Source organism: Helianthus annuus, chromosome 13, assembly GCF_002127325.2.
Source record: "Helianthus annuus cultivar XRQ/B chromosome 13, HanXRQr2.0-SUNRISE, whole genome shotgun sequence".
Classification (NCBI taxonomy): domain Eukaryota; kingdom Viridiplantae; phylum Streptophyta; class Magnoliopsida; order Asterales; family Asteraceae; genus Helianthus; species Helianthus annuus.
In genome coordinates, this window is record NC_035445.2 from 98,051,520 (window position 1) to 98,071,840 (window position 20,321).

The 20,321-nt window shown below is 32.9% G+C and overlaps 2 protein-coding genes across 2 annotated transcripts; both read left to right on the forward strand.

Moving 5' to 3' along the window:
* The first annotated feature begins 7,510 nt into the window (after window positions 1-7,510).
* Window positions 7,511-12,585, forward strand: LOC110869606. Its single transcript, XM_022118847.1, has 11 exons — window positions 7,511-7,697; window positions 7,790-7,891; window positions 8,012-8,188; window positions 8,281-8,382; window positions 8,467-8,574; window positions 8,666-8,721; window positions 8,826-9,271; window positions 9,387-9,804; window positions 9,911-10,328; window positions 10,383-11,638; window positions 11,737-12,585. The coding sequence occupies exons 1-11, from the start codon at window positions 7,511-7,513 to the stop codon at window positions 12,583-12,585; spliced, it is 4,119 nt and encodes a 1,372-aa protein (XP_021974539.1).
* A 125-nt stretch (window positions 12,586-12,710) lies between these two features.
* On the forward strand, window positions 12,711-13,193 carry LOC110869605. The gene has a single exon (XM_022118846.1). The coding sequence runs from the start codon at window positions 12,711-12,713 to the stop codon at window positions 13,191-13,193; it is 483 nt and encodes a 160-aa protein (XP_021974538.1).
* The last annotated feature ends 7,128 nt before the right edge of the window (window positions 13,194-20,321 follow it).

The following is a 20,321-nucleotide window of genomic DNA, read 5'->3' on the forward strand; positions in this document are numbered from 1 at the left end:
TATTTTTTTTGTGTTTTAACGTGTATAAAGTCATAAAATTATGTCAACGGTGATAATGAAGATATTTTCTTTTACCAACGGTGATATGCGGATTAGATATTTTCTTTTGCTTTTCAAAGGAGGCAATTTCCACTGGCCGTATGTTTTGCAATGACGATCAACAAAAGTCAAGGTCAGTCTCTTTCAAGAGTTGGTTTGTACCTCAAACAACCGGTCTTCTCTCATGGTCAATTGTATGTTGCCTTATCAAGGGTGAAAACAAGAAATGAGGTCAAAATACTCATACTTGACAACAACGGAAAAAAACAACTAATGTGGTGTATAAAGAGATTTTCAACGAATTGTGATATCTGCATATTGATGGTTAATAAAAAGATTTTACATGATTCGTTTCAAGACGTGTATATATTCATAACATTTTATGTATACAACGATGATGGAGCGATATTATCTTTAATCAACCCGTGTAATACACGGGTCCTTAGGCTAGTACAAAAATATGATAATTTCTTAGGGGAAAGTGAATATGGGGCTGTTATGCATGTAACTTAGATGCGAAACCATCAAAACTACGTCGTTTTGATTATTTTTTATTAATAATTCACTCTCACAAAACTGTTTCCTAAATTATCTCATCTTCTTCCTCGTCTCTAAGACTCAACTGATTTCGTTTTCTTTTACCAGATCTCTAACACAATTGCCCAAACCTACACGGCTAAACTTGATTTCACGGCTACATCTGATTTCATATCTTTTCTTTTTTATCAAATCTCTAACACCCGTTGCCCACAACAGTGGTACCATAAGAGAATTTGCTGTAAATATATTGATTAAAATTAATCCACAAAATCATATGCTTTTTCTCATATTTCAATACAAGTGGCGGTGGATATTTGCAGAAGCGGTGGATAAATCATTGCAGAATACTTCAATCAGTAACTAAAAGTTTTGATTTTGCCGATATACATTCTCTACCTAGCTTTTTAAATATGATAAAATCAATGAAATCCTATGTTGATTAAAATCAATTAATGAAATCATATGCTACTTTGAAACTTTGGTTTTGTTGCTATCTGTTCTTTACGAAATGGTTAATTATGAGAATACAAGATGAACATTATTTCCATGAAATTGGTTGGAGGTATCAATAGGAGGAGAGAGATAGAGATAATTTGGGAAAATGGTTTTTTTTATAATTAAATTTTAATTGGAAAATAATCAAAACGACGTAGTTTTGACTGGTTTCACATGCATAACTAACAGCGTCATATTCACTTTTCCCAATTTCTTATATAATTAGGATAACCTTTATGAAACAAAGCTACACAAGTTTGTAGCTGATACGCGTTTTAGAAAGTAACCTAAGACATGTGTGATGAATGAAATATTTTCTTTGTTTGACAAACTTAAAATGTGAAACGCATCTATACTTTCTATAAAAGGAGAAATCCCAATGACATAAGAAAAGCTGATGTGTTAGCAGGAGAGGCTGTCCAACAATGCTTTTCTTATGTCATCAACGATAAGGTGGCAACCATAGAGAGAGCATAGTGACATCATAATTCAAAGATCTGCCATCAAACCACTGCCCCACTTTCAAATTTCAAAGGTCTGGCCCACATTCAATTATGAAACTACTGATGTTCATTCAAAATTCAAACCACTGATGTTTCGTTAAAATGGTAAGGTAATTTGAAATTTAAAACTTATAGGGATATGTAATTTGCATTTAATGTCATCAGAGCTTCAGTTCTTCTCTCTCTCAAATCTAAATTCAAACTCAAATCTAAATCCGATCATAATTTCAAAAACACATTTCAATCTCTCTGTCTACTCTCTCTCAACTCTCTATCTCTAAAACTGTAGATACAGAGAAGAGGATGAAGACGACAGAGGCGTTACATTTAACATCGATTTGAATGTTATGCAGACCAACGGTAGTTTAAAAATAGATATCTTTTGATTTTTTTCTTTTTCGTAATCGTTAATACACTTTGTAATCAGTTCTTCTTCTTCTTCGTTATTTCTTGAGCTTTGTTACATGTTTTACAGATTGAAGTTTCTTCAAGTCGTCATCTTCTCCAATGCTTCCATCGATTCTTCTCTCGCTAAATCTGGTAACAATCCGTGACCTAATTTCTTTCATGATTCTATGAAATTTGTTTGATATGTTTGTAGTTTTTGATTTTGTCTTTGATTTGTTATTGTTTATTCAGATGCTTGCATTGGTGTACCATGTGATTACGAGTAGATTGATTTTGATATGTTTGTAAAAGGAGAAATCCCAATGACATAAGAAAAGCTGGTGATGTCTGTTTATTCATCATGTTTAACATCGATTTGAATATTATGCAAAACAACAGTAGTTTAAAAATAGATATTTTTTGATTTTTTCTTTTTTATCACAAACTAAAGGTTTGTATTCTAAATGTTCTTCAGGTAGATCTTGCTGGATTTGTTATTTGGTGTGGAAGTCTTGAGTTCGTTGGCCGAACTTCGAAATGTAATCAAGGTTAGGACTCTATCCCTAATGGGAAAGATCTCCCCATAAAGTGGACCACCCATGGTAGGACATAGGATCCTTATAGAAGGATCATAGGATAACTCTGTCTCCGCTAAGGATAACTGACCCTTTACCGTCTTTTTATGCAGCTATCTAATGTCTGTTTGTGTTTAAAAATAGATGTATATGTGTTTAAAATAAATCATGATTCTATGAAATTTGTTTGATATGTTTGTAGCTTTTGATGTCGTCTTTGATTTGTTATTGTTTATTCAGATGTTTGCATTGTTGTACCATGTGATTATGAGTAGATTGATTTTCAGTTGGTATATTGGTGGAATGACAGCAAGTCCAGGTTACGCTTCAAGCTGTCTCGATCTCTTTGTAGGCGGATAGGTGGCTTTGGAGGTTTGAAAAACAGAATTGATAAATCTGGGGAAAATGGGGTTGACAGATGATAACCCAACAGTTGAGGATCTCATTCTACAGCTTCGATAAATTCAAGGGTATTCTGAAATAATGCTTCCTAGATTTTTGAAGACCGAGAAATGTCCAAAGAAGCATCACTGTAGACATTTGTCGGTCTTTGTCGGTCTTCAAAAATCAAGGAAGCATTATTTCAGAATACCATTGAATTTATTGGAGCTGTCGAATGAGATCCTCCACTGTTGGGTTATCATCTTTCAAACTCATTTTCCCTAAATTTATTGATTCTATTTTTCAACAGGGATGTAATGCAATGATTCCTCTCAATTGAATAGACGGACACTTGCTTCCTCTAAAATGGTTATGTAGTGGTTATAACAGCTGATCATGCTAAGGATTGTTATAACTAACCACTGCTCCTTATAAAGACTGATGGACGTAAAGACTGATGAGTCCTATCCACTGTTGAAGACAAAGCCCTGTTAAAGATAGGCACTTATGTACCTAAGGCCTGATCAACCGAAGGAAAACCACTGCTTAGTAATAGCAGTAGTTCCGCATCTACAGTGGATTCAACATCAGTATTTATGTAAGAGTGTTTAGTGTATCAGTGTTTAGTTATATACAATCTCTCGAGACAAACCCTGGAGTTTATGTATATACAATCTCCCCATGTTGATTCGATTAATGGTATGTTGATTCGATTAATGTTATGTTATGTAATTGCTACCGTTTGAATATTATTGTTATTATATTATCATCTGTTGATCATGGTCTGTTAAAGCACTGCTGTTAAACATTCTCTATTGAACTGCATCATCTGTTAGTCCATAGCATAGGTTCTCTTTGGCAGACCTTTGCTTGAAAGAGATCTGGGTGTTTATCAGCAGATGTTCATCATGATGCGTGTGTAAACAGATGTTTGAAATGCTCTGTTGAACTGCATCATCTGTTAAGGCACAACAGATGTTAGCAATCTATACTGTGGAATGATCAGCAAATGTTATGTTTGGCAGACCTTTGTTTCAACAGCAGATGTCAAAATGTTTAAAGATTGTATCATCTGTTAAGTAATAGCAGATGTTAGCTTTATGATGCTTTTGTATTCATATTCAGCAGTAGAGGTTGTGTTTATCAGCAGAGGTTATTTGCTATAACAGTCTTTGTGTTTATCAGCAGAGGTTGTTTGGAACAACAGACTTTGCTTGAACAGATTTTCTGTTTGACAGAGCTTTATCTAAATAGAGGTTGAGTGCATAAATTTGTTTGTAGTCATAGGTTAATTCAAGTGAAGTTATGACAATGATCACCCAGAAATTTGTTGAAGCCTTTTAAGTGTCGATGACTGCCCATAAATTTGTTGAAGCCTTTTAAGAAAAGCGTTTTAAGTGTCGATGACTGTCCATAAATTTGTTGAAGCCTTTTAAGTATCCATGACTGCCCATAAATTTATAGAGTATAATTGAAGTTGTAATGTATCATGAAGAGCTAATTAAAATATATGGAGAATGTACAACAAAGGTTTAAGTTAATATAAACAACAAGATAAGCATACATGATTATAATTTAAATATTCGTAAGTCATAAGTTTTCAAAATATAGAAGTTTGATACATCACCATCCCATAATTCATCTCAAATGAGATAATACCAACAGCCACAACTATCTGTAGACTTTCTTTAAGATCAGCTTGGCTTTTTCTTGAGAGTAGACAAATTTGCATCTCATATTTCTGTAGATACCATTGGGCTTCGTGAACTTCTTGGTGAATTGACAAGCCGCGTATCTAAATCCCTTGCCATGCTTCTCCCGTCGAAAGTCAATTACAGTGTCAACTCCATTCAGATTTTCAACTGTCATCTTTTTTGTTCTATGAATCCTTGATAAAGATGTTACTTTCACATTCAGACGCTTAAAAATAAATATAAAATATCAATAATTAATAAGAAATACATAATGTATTTAAGTAAAGTAACAAAAAACAGCTTAATTGTAACAAACATTTAACATCCAAAGAATGAGGAATAATATATTAATCGAATAAACTTACAAAATGTTTGCTGCAGTACCATACGATTTGTAAGGGGTATACATCAGGATCAGCTTCATAATCTGAGACAGCGGCATCAAAATCTGCGTCGTCGATATCATCGGATGATTCATTCTATACAACATAATCACTATCAGAATCTGTGTCATTGGATTCTTCAACATCCGACTGGTGATGTAGATCCTCGGTAATTGGAGCAACTTCTAAATTGGGTGAGGAAGTATCGTCTATCGGACTGTCATTAGATTTGGGTGCAACAATCTCACATCCATTCAAATCAAAGGCAGTAAGCAGAAAGATGTAATCTGTTGCGTATCTTAAAACAAGTACAATTCCTGTTTGCATACCCATGTAGTGTACAACCTTTTCCCATCCATCGGTTATAAAGTAACAATTCCGAAGAGGATCACGTTGAAGTAGTACATCAAAAGAGTCCCACTGATTCACATAGATCTTAAATATCTCTTTAAGTTTACCAACTCCAATACTAATGTTGACTAACTCCTTGGGTATTATCTGAACAAAAAGATATAAAATTATGAAATCAACAAAGGTACAGTAAAATTAACAACTATATCACTAATTACTATAGTAACATTTAAGTATTAGATTAAAATGCCAAAACTTACCAACACGTCCTTACAAACATCAGTAAAACTATGGGAGAATGAATCCATACATCCAAACTTCCTCTCAAACGATATTGATGTGAATATACAAATCATTGGGAGTTTTGTTGGATAGTGATGAACTTTTTCAAAAGGTGTCAGTAGATATGCATATGGTGCAGTTTTTTTAAATACCAACAGACATCCTTCTTTCAATGAAAGGTCAGAGACAACTGAGGACCATCCTTCTTTTAGAGCAAAAGTTCCATTGTGTTTTGAGAATCGGTAATCCCATCTCATACCGGTTACACACTCTATAACGCCAACGTTACAAGGAACTTCTTTGAGTAAATGATTGTTTGCAAAGTTTTGTGGTATTATCTGTTGAGTTCAAGTATTTAAGTATTGGCAAGTGTTATATGTGAATTAATTGTTAACAATAAAAATGTAGAAAATGGTTTTAATGTAATAATCTTACCAAGATTTTGGAATTAAGAGAATCCAAATATTTATAAAAAGACATCTTCCAAGATATGATGTTTCTGGTTAAAAATCAAAGAAAAAATGAGACAATGTATTTTATCAGAAACTTCATTATTTATAAAGACTGTGATAACAAATGTGAACCAACAATGTTTAAAATATCTATGTCATTCAGATAACACATTTAATATTTATCGATTTATCTAGAGTATATCAATAAATAAAGATTCCTTTAAAAACTGTAGAATCGAGTACCACTGTCAATAACTTTTTTTTGCTAGTCTATAAATAAAAGATTTGTCATTTTATCATATTCTTTAATATCAAGTAAGAAAAACAACAAAATATACCTTATCGATTGCTTTCAAGAATCCAAATGTAACACCATATCAAACCAAACTTCTAATCGGAAACATTATAAAAAATAAAAAAGCTTGTAAAATTAAATTGATATATATATATATCATCTAAAACATGCAATACATTGAGAACATTCTTCATAACATTTGTTAATCATGTGCATATGAAACTAATTTATATACAAATTTTAATAAATATTATTATACCTTGATCGAAGTTGTTGATGATGTCAAAAGTAAGAAGTATTCAAGTGGAGTAATTCAATATTGAAATGGACATCGGTGATTAAAACTTGAAGCACTTTTTATGAGATCAGACAAACAATTTTGTAAAGGGGGTTTGGAGAGTCGTTAAAAAAGTAAAGTATTTTTCTATCTGCCTCTATGTAAAAAGGTAAACCGCCATTGGAATAATAAATTACATTTTACCGCCATTGAGATAAGAAACTTACATTTTACCCCCTAATAATATAGCTTTCTTTTTCAAATAATTCAAATCATTTTCAAATAATTCAAACCATTTTCAAAATACTTTGAAAGTCTTTTTCTTGAGTGCTCAACAATTTTCTTCATTCAGATATTTGAAATTATGGATACAGATAATAGAATTTCAAGTAAGTATGAACTGTTCTTTCAACCAAGTCAAAGTCAAGTCTGTGTTGAAGCAAGGAAAAAAAGGAAGCGTGTTCTGCAACAAAAGCGAAACAAGAGTTGTTTTCATCGTACATCAACATCCGATTCTATTAAAAGGATTCCATTATTAAACACTCGAAGTGGTATGTCTTATAGGTTTGCAAACAGAATTTTACAAGAAATATATATTTATATGTTATCTTTTGGGAATCCTTACACATGTTTTGTATTTTACAAGTTTCAACAACCAATGTTGAGAGAAGGAATGTGTATCATTTTCCTGCTTATGCTACTCCAAATATTAGCAGTAATTTGTTTCACTCATCTACAGAAGTAAAAGGTATACTTACTGCAGATATTTTTTGGTAATTTCAAAAAATTTTCATAATATGTTCAAAGTTCTTTCCTTGAGTGGTCAACAATCTTCTTCATTCAAGTATTTTAAATTATGGATACAGATAACACAATTTTAAGTAAGTATGAAGTTGACCTTCAAGCAAGTCAAAGTCAAAGCTGTGCTGAAGAAAGAGAAAAAAGGAAGTATGTTCTTCAACAAAAGAAAAACAACAGAGGTTGTCATCCTGCATCAACATCTGATTCTGTTGAAAGGATTCCATTTTCAAATACTTCAAGTGGTATGTGTTATAGTTTTACAAACAAAATTTAAAATAAATATGTATGTATATGTTATGTTTTTGGAATCCTTACATATGTTCTATTTTACAAGTTTCAACCACCAATGTTGAAAGAAGGAAAGTGTATCATCTTTCTGCTTATGCTACTCCAAATATTAGTAGTAATTTGTTTCACTCATCTACACAAGTAAAAGGTATACTTACTGCAGATAATTTTTTTGGTAATTTCAAATAATTTTAACAGTACTTTCAAAGTTCTTTTCTCAAATGGTTAACATTCTTTTTCATTCAAGTATTTTAAAATATGGATACAGATAACACAATTTCAAGTAAGTGTGAAGTTGACCTTCAAGCAATTCAACGTCAAATGTGTGCTGAAGAAAGAGAAAAAAGAAAGTATATTCTTCAACAAAAGAGAAACAACAGAGGTTGTCATCCTGCATCAACATCTGATTATGTTGAAAGGATCCCATTTTCCAATACTTCAAATGGTATGTGTTATAGTTTTGCAAACAAAATTTAAAAGAAATATGTATGTATATGTTATGTTTTTGGAATCCTTACATATGTTCTATTTTACAAGCTTCAACCAACAATGTCGAAAGAAGGAATGCGTATCACCTTCCTACTTATGTTATTCCAGATATTAGTAGTAATGTGTGTCACTCATCTACAAATGAAAAAGGTAAACTTACTGGAGATATTTTTTTCTAATTTAATTATGAATTGTAGTTTTGTTCGTTTATTTTATATAATTTTGTCTTATAAGATTCATCAAGAAAAATCTCATCAAGGAATGTCCATCACACTCCTTTTGGAAGTACTAAGCAAATATCCAATTTTGTTGAGAGGACTCCATTATCAGATATTACAAATTGTATGTTTTAAATTTTTGGAAACAAAATATTTGTTTAATCTTAGGTTTTATAAATTGTTATATATATCTTATTTTACAAGCTTCAATATAGGTGGAATATCTAAAATTGAATTACAAATGAGTGATGAGATGTTACCAGATTCTGTGGTTAAGAAGATTCATGGAATTTCTTAAGGTATAAGATACGAATGTAAATTCCAGTTAAGTTTTCAATATGTAGATAACTTATGTTGACTTATAAATTTGCTAAGTCTGTAGATTATATTGATCATGGAGATGCCATCTTTGTGTGTTCTAAATGTGATGCAATGTTATGGGAAGATGAAATGCTTAGGGGAAATAAAAAACGTAACAAAACATCCTATTCTCTTTGTTGTTCAAATGGAGATGTTGAGCTACCACGATCGCCTACACCTCCTCCATTACTACGTCATTTATATAAAAGTCATACCTCACAGTCTCGCAACTTCATGGATAATATTCGAGCATATAACATGATGTTTTCCTTCACATCTCTTGGTGGGAAGGTTGACAAAAGTTATCAGAGAGGTAAAGGTCCTTATGTATTTAGACTACAAGGTCAGAATTATCATCGAATGGGTAGTCTACTTCCGGAAGATGGGGAAGAACCCAGATTCTCCCAGCTTTACATATATGATTCACAAAATGAAGTTGTAAATCGTCAAAAAGTAGTAAGGTAATTTCTTTATGATAATTGTGCCATTTATGAATATATATTTTGCTTTTCAGTATATTTACATTCATTATCATTTGAAATGAATGTAAATTTAAACATTTTATATTTCTGGCAGTTCTCTGATAGAATGCAAAACTACAAGAAACAACCAGCTTGATAGTACAACCATACAGGGTCTTAAAGATATGTTGGATTCTTGCAATCCTCTTGTCCAGTCCTTCGGAATGGTAAGAGATTGTTTTCAAGAAAATGAGTTTCAAGATGTAAGCTTGAAGCTTATTGGAATAAGAGATAAGGATGGAAGGGTTCACAATTTGCCAACAGCATCAGAAATTGCTGCGTTAATAAATGGCGATTTTGATGGAGCATTTGATAAACGGGACATTGTTGTTAGAAAGAAGGTTCGTGGTCTTCAAAGAATTAGTGAGCTTCATCCCTCTTACCTTGCTTTGCAATATCCACTTATTTTCCCACATGCAGAAGATGGTTATAGAGTTGGTATTAAACATAGAGGGACTGCGATTGATAATGAGGTACTTAGAACCAATCTTACAATTAGAGAATTTTTTTTGTTACAAAATTCAATATAGACAGAATCAGTTTTCATTGTTAGTTAATGCGAAAAAACTATTTTAGCAGTTTTTGGTTGATGGATACACGATGATAGAATCTGCCAGGTTGAATTATATAAGAACACAACAACCTAAACTTAGAGCGCAAAGTCTTAAGAACTTGAATGCTACTGTTGAAAGTGGAGAGAATAATGCCTCAAGTTGTGGTAAACCTATACTTTTACCTTCATTATTTACTGGTGCTTCTAGATATATGATGCAAAAGTACTTGGATGCTATGGCAATTTGCAAGTCTGTTGGATATCCCGATTTATTCATAACGGTGACTTGTAATCCAAACTGGCCTGAGATTTACAGGTGTTTGCACGATAAAGCTCTTAATGCTGAAGACAGACCGGATATTATCTCTAGATTATTCAAGTGTAAATTGGATCATCTTATAAAAGATTTCAAGAAACATAAATTCTTTGGTGATATACAAGCAGGTACCCTTTAGTTATATTTTTTACTTTGAGCACCTAATTATATTTATCTAACAGCTCACTGTTCCAAAATTTCAGTTATGTATACAGTGGAATTTCAGAAGCGTGGACTCCCACATGCTCACATGTGTTTGTTCTTGGGTGCTGAAAGCAAATTTCCAACTGCATCTGATATTGATCGTGTTATTAGTGCTGAGATACCAGATAAAGAAAGAGATCCTGCATTATATGAGCTTGTCAAGCAATTTATGATTCATGGACCATGTGGTACAGACAACCCACTTTGTCCATGTATGGTTCAGCAAAAATGTTCTAAAAAGTTTCCCAAAAATTATGTAGATGAGACTTGTGTTGATTCTGAAGGATATCCTGTCTATCATCGTCATCAAACAAGTAATACAGTAGTAAAGAATGATGTGACACTTGATAATAGATTTGTAGTTCCTTACAATGCTCTCCTGCTCAGAAAGTATTGGTGCCACGTTAACGTTGAATGGTGCAACCAGTCAGGTTCTATCAAATATTTGTTTAAATATATTAGTAAGGGGCCTGATAGAGTCACTGCTTCTGTTTTTCAAGCCAATAGCACCAAGAATGATACGGAACAGAATGTAGTTGTAGATGAGATAAAAGCATACCTTGATTGTAGATATATCCCTGCTTGTGAAGCTGCTTGGAGAATATTCATGTATGATATACATTATAGATATCCAGCTGTTGAAGTATTACCTTTTCATTGTGAAGATGGTCAGAGTATTGTGTATAATGATCATGATAATTTGTGTGATATTGTTACTGATCCAACTGTGAAAATGATAATGATTACAAAGTGGATGAATTGTAATAAAGTCGATGAATTTGCCAGGACATTGAGGTATGTTCAGTTTCCGGGATATTATGTATGGAATGCTAAAAATCGCAAATGGAATCGAAGAAAGAATCCGTATGGATCAATTGGGAGGATACATTATGTCCCACCATCACTTGGTGATTGTTATTACCTAAGGATTTTACTGAATCATATTAAGGGACCAACCTGTTGTGAAGATATAAAAACAGTTGATAGGCAGGTTTTTCAAACATTTAAAGATGCATGTTTTGCACGGGGGCTGTTGGATGATGATAAAGAATATGTTAATGCTATCAAAGAAGCTAGCACATGGTCAACCGGAGATTTCTTGAGGACCTTTTTTGTAATGTTGTTGCTGTCAAATTCGATATCTCGTCCTGGTGTTTTTTGGTCGGAAACGAAGTCCCTGTTATGTGAAGACATTCTGTATCAGCAACGAAAGATAACTGTTATTGCAGGTAATGTGATTATTTTATTAAAGTTATATACAAATACATTAAAAATATGTAATAGCTCTGTTATTGGGAAAAAAACTAATACTTTTTTCAACATTTGTTTTAGGTTTGGATCTTCAACAAGAAGAACTTGAAAATATCTGTCTATCTAAAAATTGAAAAGTTGCTACTTACCAATGGAAGTACAGTGAGAAATTTTGATGATATGCCAAGTGTTCCGGACAATTATGTTTCATCGTCGAACAATCGGTTGATAATGAAAGAATTATCGTATGACAGACTAGCTCTTCAAAGGGAACATGATGGTTATGTAAAGTGTTTAACTGCCGAACAGGAAAGGATATATAAAATTGTTATGGAAGCGATTGAAAAAGGTGATGGAGGTGTGTTTTTTGTATATGGTTATGGTGGAACTGGAAAGACATTTCTTTGGAAGACATTCTCAGCTGCATTACGATCAAAAGGTGAAGTTGTATTGAATGTTGCATCAAGTGGAATTGCTTCACTTTTGCTGGATGGTGGTAGAACTGCTCATTCAAGGTTTGTAATTCCAATCAACATTAATGAGAATTCAATATGTTCGATAGAGCCTAATACTGAGTTAGGTGATTTAATTAAAAGAGCAACATTGATTATTTGGGATGAAGCACCTATGACTCACAAGCATTGTTTCGAGGCTCTTGATAGAACAATGAGAGACATATCACGTTCCAGTCAACCGAACATGCAATTCAAGCCGTTTGGGGGAAAGGTAATTCTATTTGGTGGTGATTTTAGACAAATTCTTTCGGTCATCCCTAAAGGTACTAGAACAATGATAGTCAATGCTTCTTTGAATTCTTCTTATATATGGCGCCACTGTCAAGTACTAAAGCTAACTAAGAACATGAGATTAAGAGTTGGTTGTCAGGAAGCAGATTTGAAAGAAATAAAGGAATTTGGAGAATGGATTTAAAGCTTGGTGATGGTCTGCTTGGTGAAGAAAATGATGGTGAGATTGATATTTAAGTACCAGATGATTTACTTGTTCATGACCAAGTCAATCCTATTTCTTCTCTCATTTCATTTATATATCCGGACATGAATAAGTTTTTGTGGGATTTAACGTATTTCCAACAAAGAGCGATTCTTGCTCCAACTAATGAAGTAGTGGATTCAATAAATAAAGAGTTGTTAGAGAGTCAGCCTGGTGAAGAAAAGGTTTATTTTAGTTCAGATAGTTTATGCCAATCGGAGGAAGAATCAGAGCTTAATATGGAATTGTTTCCTCCTGATGTGTTAAACAATCTTCGTTTATCTGGTTTACCTAACCATAAATTAGTACTGAAACTTGGTGCTCCAGTGATGTTACTCAGAAACATTGATCAGGCAAATGGATTGTGTAATGGTACATGTTTACAAGTCACGAAGCTCGGAAAAGTTGTGATTGAAGCAAAAATTATCACAGGGACCAATATAGGTTATCATACATTGATTTCAAGACTGAAGAAGACACCTTCTGATAAAAGAATACTAGTGAAGATTTCTCGAAGACAATTCCCCTTTCACTGTGTTTTGCTATGACAATAAATAAAAGTCAAGGACAATCATTGGAGCGTGTTGATTTATATCTTCCACGTCCAGTGTTTAGTCATGGCCAGCTCTATGTTGCTGTATCTAGAGTAAAAAGTAGGAAGGGGTTGAAAATTTTGATTTGTGATAAAGAGAAACGAGTCTGTACAACCACTACTAATGTGGTTTACAAAGAAGTTTTACAAAATCTATGATGATACTAAACATCTGTCAACCTGGTAATGTCTGTTGGGTATAATGGAGGAACTGTTGTTAGGAAATGTTTGTTGGAAAGCTATACAACTTTTTGAAAGCATCTGATACTTGCTCTGCATTAAGCCTATCCTGAGAACACATGTTGTTAATAACATTATTCTCTTAACATCTGTTTACTAACCTTTGTAATTTCTGTTGACTGACCTTTTTAACATGGGCTGACTAACATCTGATAGTTACTATCTATCTATCTGGCAAGCTCTGTTGGAGATAATGGATGATAGTTCTTACTAAAGTCTGTTGGAAAGCAACAGAAGTTTTTAACAGTTAATAGACAACAGTGGTTTCCTATCAACATAATGGAATTGCTGTTGAATAAACCTATTGATCATTAATTTATATCAATTTTGTAAGTCTGCAGTAATTATTTTTTTACTCTCTGTCAATATGTGTTATGCATGGTTTTCTAAGAAACGACCCGTGTTTGCACACGGGTCTTATCGCTAGTATATATATTATAGGAGAAAAACTACTTTAGACTAAAAAGTAATGTTGTTATCTTCTATGGTTCCTCGTATTATTATATCTAGTACGATTATAGGTAGGGTACCCAATGCGCATTTTGGTCTCATTTTAGAAACATATTTGTAAGAGTAATTACAACTTTTATCTTTTATGTTTGTAATAATTTGCAGGTAATGTCATTTGTCTTTAAATTTAACGAGTTTTGTACTTTATGTTATAAAAACTTGCACGTTACATCCTTTAGGCCTAACATAGTTAATTTTTTTTGTTAAATCTAGTTATCTGAGGGCGATTTGGCCTTTTTGCTTATATATTCAAAATTATTTTAATAAAAAGGAAAATAAATTTAGAAAACCAATATTATATTAAGGTCTGCTTTCTCACTCTACCCCTCTTTCACTCATCTATCTCTCTCTCTCTAGATTTCAGCCAACAACAACCCATAGCCACCACCGCCCTCATAGCCACCACCGACCTCACAGCCACCACCACCCCCATCGCCCTCACAGCCACCACCACCCCACCGGTAGCCACCCACCCTCACCTATAACCACCACATTCTATTCAGGACCACTCTCTCTCTCTATAGGAAACAACCATTCAGGCCATCACTACCACCAACACTCCTGCACCACCGTCATCAGAGCACACCACTACTATCTTCTTCTTCGGCACTCTTGCACCATCATCAGAACACCGCAACACCACCACTCTTGCACCACTCGTATAACACCGTCAGCCTCCATAATATCGTAGATTTGAATGGTATTGGTGGTTAAGTTAGGCGACGGTGGTGGAGTGGGTTGTAAGTGGGTAATCGGGTGTGGTGGAGGTTGTGGACGGTGGAGACTGATGAAATCTGAACGCTAGTGGTGATTGCGAGTATCCCCTTAATCAGCTCTCGTTTCTTCACCAGAGTTATTAATTGCGGTTATGATTGTGTTTATGGTTAAGCAATTAGAACACTTAATTTACCGGTTTCAAAACATTTGATATTGATGTAAATTGTGATGCAACAGGTTCGAACAAGTTTAGGATTTTGAAAACCCCTAAAGACACTGTCTGATTTATGAATTATAGTTTAGAACTGGCTGCTAATTGGAATACTAATTTGAGGTCCAACATGATTTGGGTGACTTGTATTTTCATATTATTTTTGGGTTGTGGTGGTGGTTGTAGGTTGTGGTGGCATTTGGGTGGTAGAAAGTGGTGTTCGTGGGTGGTAGAAGGTGGTTCTTATGGCGGTGGTAGAAGTCATCTTAGAGGGAGAAAGATAATCAGAGAGAGAGAGAGAGAGAGAGAGAGAAAGAGAGGTGATAAATGGAGTTTTATATATATTTTTTTTTGTTTTTAAAATTTGTATTATAAGAGTAAAAGGACAAATTTACCCTTATATAGGGTTCATGTGACCTGATTTAACGTTAAAAGTTAACTGAGTTAGTGCTAAAGGACAAATCGTGTAAGATTTTGAAACATTAACAACAAAACACATCAATTTTAAATACAAGGGATACCGTCTGAAATTTGTTGTAAACATAAAGGACGAAACTAGTAATTTACTCTATCTGTAAATAGATAGGAAATGATGTATATATAACATCTAGAAATGTATATTAAACTTCTTTTTTTGTTCTTTCGACGTTGTTTTTGATATGTAGGGAATTTCTTGTGAATATGAAATTATATACTATAAATTTGCAACATTGCAATGCAATGTTGCTTGTACTCTTTGTTGTACAAGTTGTTCAGTTGTTTTACTGAAAACTATGTGTTGTTTTAGTGGTATTCATTGGCGGTTTTCCTTTCTTATCAAAACTGGTTCTTATTCATTTAATCAGTTTGTTTCCCTTTCAAAATTGTGAGATTCTCTCTCTATGAGGCTCCACCGCCTCCATTTTTGCCACTTCTCCACTCCATCTCCGCTGCTTCTCCACCCTATCTCCGCCACTTCTCTAGAGTTTAGGCTTCCATACGGTGGTGATGAACCAGTATGATACCTTGTAGCATTTATCAACATTGATATGCAATGGCAATTGCACTCTTTATTTTAGAAGTTGTACGTTGGTGTGCTGGATCCATGGTTTTGTTTTTGTGTTTAAAGTCGATTCCAGATTTCATTTTACCATGGCTCGCTCTGTGATTCGGGTGTTGATGAAGCCGAACGGTGAAGCCGTCGGCTGTTGGTGATGAACCCGGTTTGGAAGTTGTTGCATGTGAGTGTTCTAGCAGGCGATGATGGTGGCCGCTACTTGGCATGGCAACTCCGGTTGCAGCTGTAGTGGCACTGAGCCGTGCTATCTTGATGATGGCGATGATGATGCTTGAATCTGAGCCTCCTTTTTTCGTTTTTTCTTTCTTTTCTAACTTTAATCAAATGCTTTTTCTTGATGGTGGTGGCTGTGTTGTCTAATGATGTTGGTGGTTGTGTTATTGATATGGTGGTAGTGGCGATAGTGATAGTTGTAGTGGTGGCTGTTTTTAAGGTCGTCTTATATATTTTGAATCGGTTTTTAAATGGTTTATTTTATATACAGTTCGAACTCATTTGGGTAGGTCATGAACTCTGCTAGATAACATAATATGTGCTTGGATTTTAAAGGTCAGCAAAGACGCAAAATGACTTGATGAGTAATCAACATACAACTTACAATCATATTATACCAACTTATGACAATCAATTAGATCCATACAAAGCTAGCAGCAACTACCATATGTTATAAAGAATGAAATTGATAAGTTAAATGAATTCATGTTTATGGTTAAGACAACCATTGGTTAACAAACATTAAAGGGTAACACAAGCAAAGGTAGAAATTAATATAATGGTATGTTTGCTTTTGATAGTTTGTTAAGACCAAGAAGTCATTTGTTTTACTTACAAACATGTGGCGATGTATAACTTTAAATCAATATATTTATCTACTTATCAATATATTTACCTACTTTATATAGCCTAAAATATAAGACTCTCTGTGTTGAAGAGGTGAGATTGAAAATGAAACATGAGGGGTGTGTTGGGATTAAACTATCGAGTGATCATGATGAAATTAATATTAATAGAGTAGGAGTTGGCTACAAAGTCAACTTTTCCTACAAAGTGTAGGAAGCCATATCCTTGTGACATGTGGCAATTAGATATTTTTATCAAAAGGGCATGATAGTAATTTGATAATTATTTTAATTATGGAATTTATTATATCAACTAAGTAATGAGAATTTTAAGTAAACTAAATATCTCTTTGATTTCATATGCGAATTAATCATTATAATACAATCGCTTCAACATATTCACATTAAATTCGTATTTCATCTAGTTCGTCACATTGTGTTTTATCACTAAAACATACTTTTATGAACACATCTACATTGTGTTTTAGCATCCGGTAACTGATTCGTCACGTTGTGTTTTAGCAGTCAGTAATTGTAACTGGTTTTATCACATTGTGTTTTTATCATAAACAAATTCTTGACATTGTGTTTTAGCAGTCAGTCACTAGTTCGTCACTTTGTGTTTTATCAATACAACACAGTACTATAAACACATATAGATTTTATTTATCGTTATTTTTTGTATGATTTTGTGTTTCCGGATTTGAGGGATCAGAGAGAGAGAGAAGGAGAGAGAGAAAATCGCGACAATTATGGAGGTGGTTTATGATTGACAATTATTTCCTTATTTAAAACAAGTTAAATGACACATCTACCCCCATTCAATTAAATTGGCATATTTTTAAGAAACATATATTACTAAAATGTCATCAAAATGATCTCAACCATCAAACACACTCATCCAATGATCAAGATCACTTCCTACACTTTGTAGAAAAAACACACTTTGCAGAGAAACCCCACCCAATATTAATATCTATACATATAATAAAAGAAACCACTTTAAGGATACTTGTCATCATATTAACCCATGTCTTATGGATAATTATAATTTTAAGTTAATCTCTTCTAATTAATTATAGATAATCCTCCTACTAAATACTATTTAGTTTAATTGTTACTTTTATATTTATCTATTTACTTCAAATTCAAACTTAGTTATCTAATTTGATATTAGAGTAAATTACGATTTTGGCCCATCTGGTTATATCACTTTTACTCTTTTAGCCCAATTTTTTTTTAACATCTGAGCCCTCAACGTCTTTTTTTTCTAACTCTTTTGGACCCAACGTCTTTTTTTCTAACCCTTTTGGTAGGGGCCAAAAGGTGGTATATAAAATTATATTTATTCAACCCGTGTAATAAATGGGGTTTTTTAAATATGTATTATTTTATTATTTGGTAAACAATATTATATTTATTCAACTCGTGTAAAACAAGCGGTTTTAAAGATATAACTTTTTTATTTGGTATATAAAATTTTATTTATTCAACCCGTACAATATGGTTCTTATAGATATAACTTTTTATTATTTAATATATAAAATTTTATTAATTCAACTCGTGCAATAAAAGAGGTTGTTAAAGATATATTGTTTTATTATTTAGTATATAAAATTCATTTATTCGACCCGTGTAATACACGGGGTTATAACCTAGTTATACTATACATTAATTTACATCATTAGCTACCTTAGACAAAAAGTTCTAACTTTTTAGGTTAATTACCTAAATGACATTATAATAGAATTTTCATTTACACCTCTAATTTTTAATAAGTTTATCATACAACCCCTCTACATTAGCAATAAAATGTTTAAACCCTTAATCTTAATAATTGTTTTTCATTTTCAACCTTTACACTTTGTTACAATCACTATTTGATCCTCAACTTTAGTTTTTCCCTTTACGTATTTTTGTAATTACTATTTAGACCCTAAACCTTTTGTTTTTTTCCTTTTAGCTATTTATTGTCGTTTCTTTTTAGTTTTTTTCTCAAGGTAAAGTCTTTCTAACTTTCGTATGTACCGTCGTAAGTAGGTTATTTTATTCACGTCTCAAACCTGTCGCAAGTATTCTTTTTTATGGTTATAACGAGTGTCGATACCATCACGGACTGAACGGATAAGTTTTTGTGACATTCGAATATATCGTCTTGACGTGGTTTTTTACCTTTACATAAAATGTCCATTCGTGATTGCTTTTTTTATCTATGGTTTGAACCCGCCGCGAAGCACGGGTAATAACTCACTAGTATATATTAATTAAATAACATTACAAACTACAACATACTTTTCTATCTTTATCTTTTGACCACAAGTGTATCTAAGTTTTGGTTTTTACTTTTATACCTCTCGCATGCTTTAAATATTTTTAATTTATATTAATATGTTATATTTACATAATTAATAATATATAGCAATTCATATTATGATAATAAGTTATTAAAATAATATCAATTGTAACCTCTATAGCCTTTTTTTAAGTTTCGATTTATTCCTTACACTATAAATAATATATCTTTAACCCAATGGTTTTATTTTCCTTTTATAACTTTCATTCTTTAGTTTTCTTAGAAGGATCAAATAAGTGATTTTTCGAAAACGAAGTAACAACATGTCACCCCCGCCACTTTTTCATTCGTTTAGGTCGCTACACCATGTCATAGGTTACATGCCACCATTTTTCTTCTTTTTCTTATATTTTATTTCGTTTTTTTGTTGTTTTGCATATTTATATTGTGCAACTTGGTAATGATCCTTAATGTGTGGTTCATACCAAGATTCTCTGCCGCAACGCGCAATGGGGAAATCCTAGTTTATACAAATTATAACTTTTTTTGAATTTATTCTTCAAAGTGTTTTTTTTTTCTTTTTTATTTCTATAAATCTTGTGTTTTTCAAATAGTTTTTTTTATCTTTTGGTGAAAGTGTTTTCTTTACCCTTTTTTATAAATACTTTCTTTTAGATAATGATATGATAACATTTTATACAATTAGGGTAATTAATACACAATTTAGAAACCAACCTAAGACTTAAAACACGTGTGATAGAATATTAGAATGTGATATTTTCTTTCTTTGACAAACAATAACCTAAGACTTGTAAGACCATGTGTAGTGGGGCGTTTTTTTTAAAAAAATTTCAAAAATAACGCCCGAAAACGCCCACCCCTCCATTACATGGGGCGTTATAATAAAAAAAATTTTGAAAAAGGCACCCTTGGCGTTATAATGAAAACGCCGGATGCTTAATGTTGGCAGGGAAATGGACCAATGGTGGCAGGGTGTTAGTTTGACTAGCCAATAGGATTAATGTTGCTTTTTCTTTTTTTTTTTTTTTTTTAATAATTGGAAGGGGCATTATTTGGGCATTATCCCCACTACACCTCTTTTTCTATAATGCCCCCTTGCTGACTAGGACGCCACATGGCGCAAAACGCCCCATGGTGGGGGCATTATAGTGTATCACCACTACACATGGTCTAACAATTTCAAACCCATATATAAT

Coding starts and splice junctions, on each gene's coding strand:
- LOC110869605 (XM_022118846.1), top strand. CDS start 12,711: ATGAATAAGTTTTTGTGGGATTTAACGTATTTCCAACAAAGAGCGATT.
- LOC110869606 (XM_022118847.1), top strand. CDS start 7,511: ATGGATACAGATAACACAATTTTAAGTAAGTATGAAGTTGACCTTCAA. Junction 8,189..8,280: donor ATTTTCCAATACTTCAAATG/GTATGTGTTATA, acceptor CTATTTTACAAG/CTTCAACCAACAATGTCGAA. Junction 8,575..8,665: donor ATTATCAGATATTACAAATT/GTATGTTTTAAA, acceptor GCTTCAATATAG/GTGGAATATCTAAAATTGAA.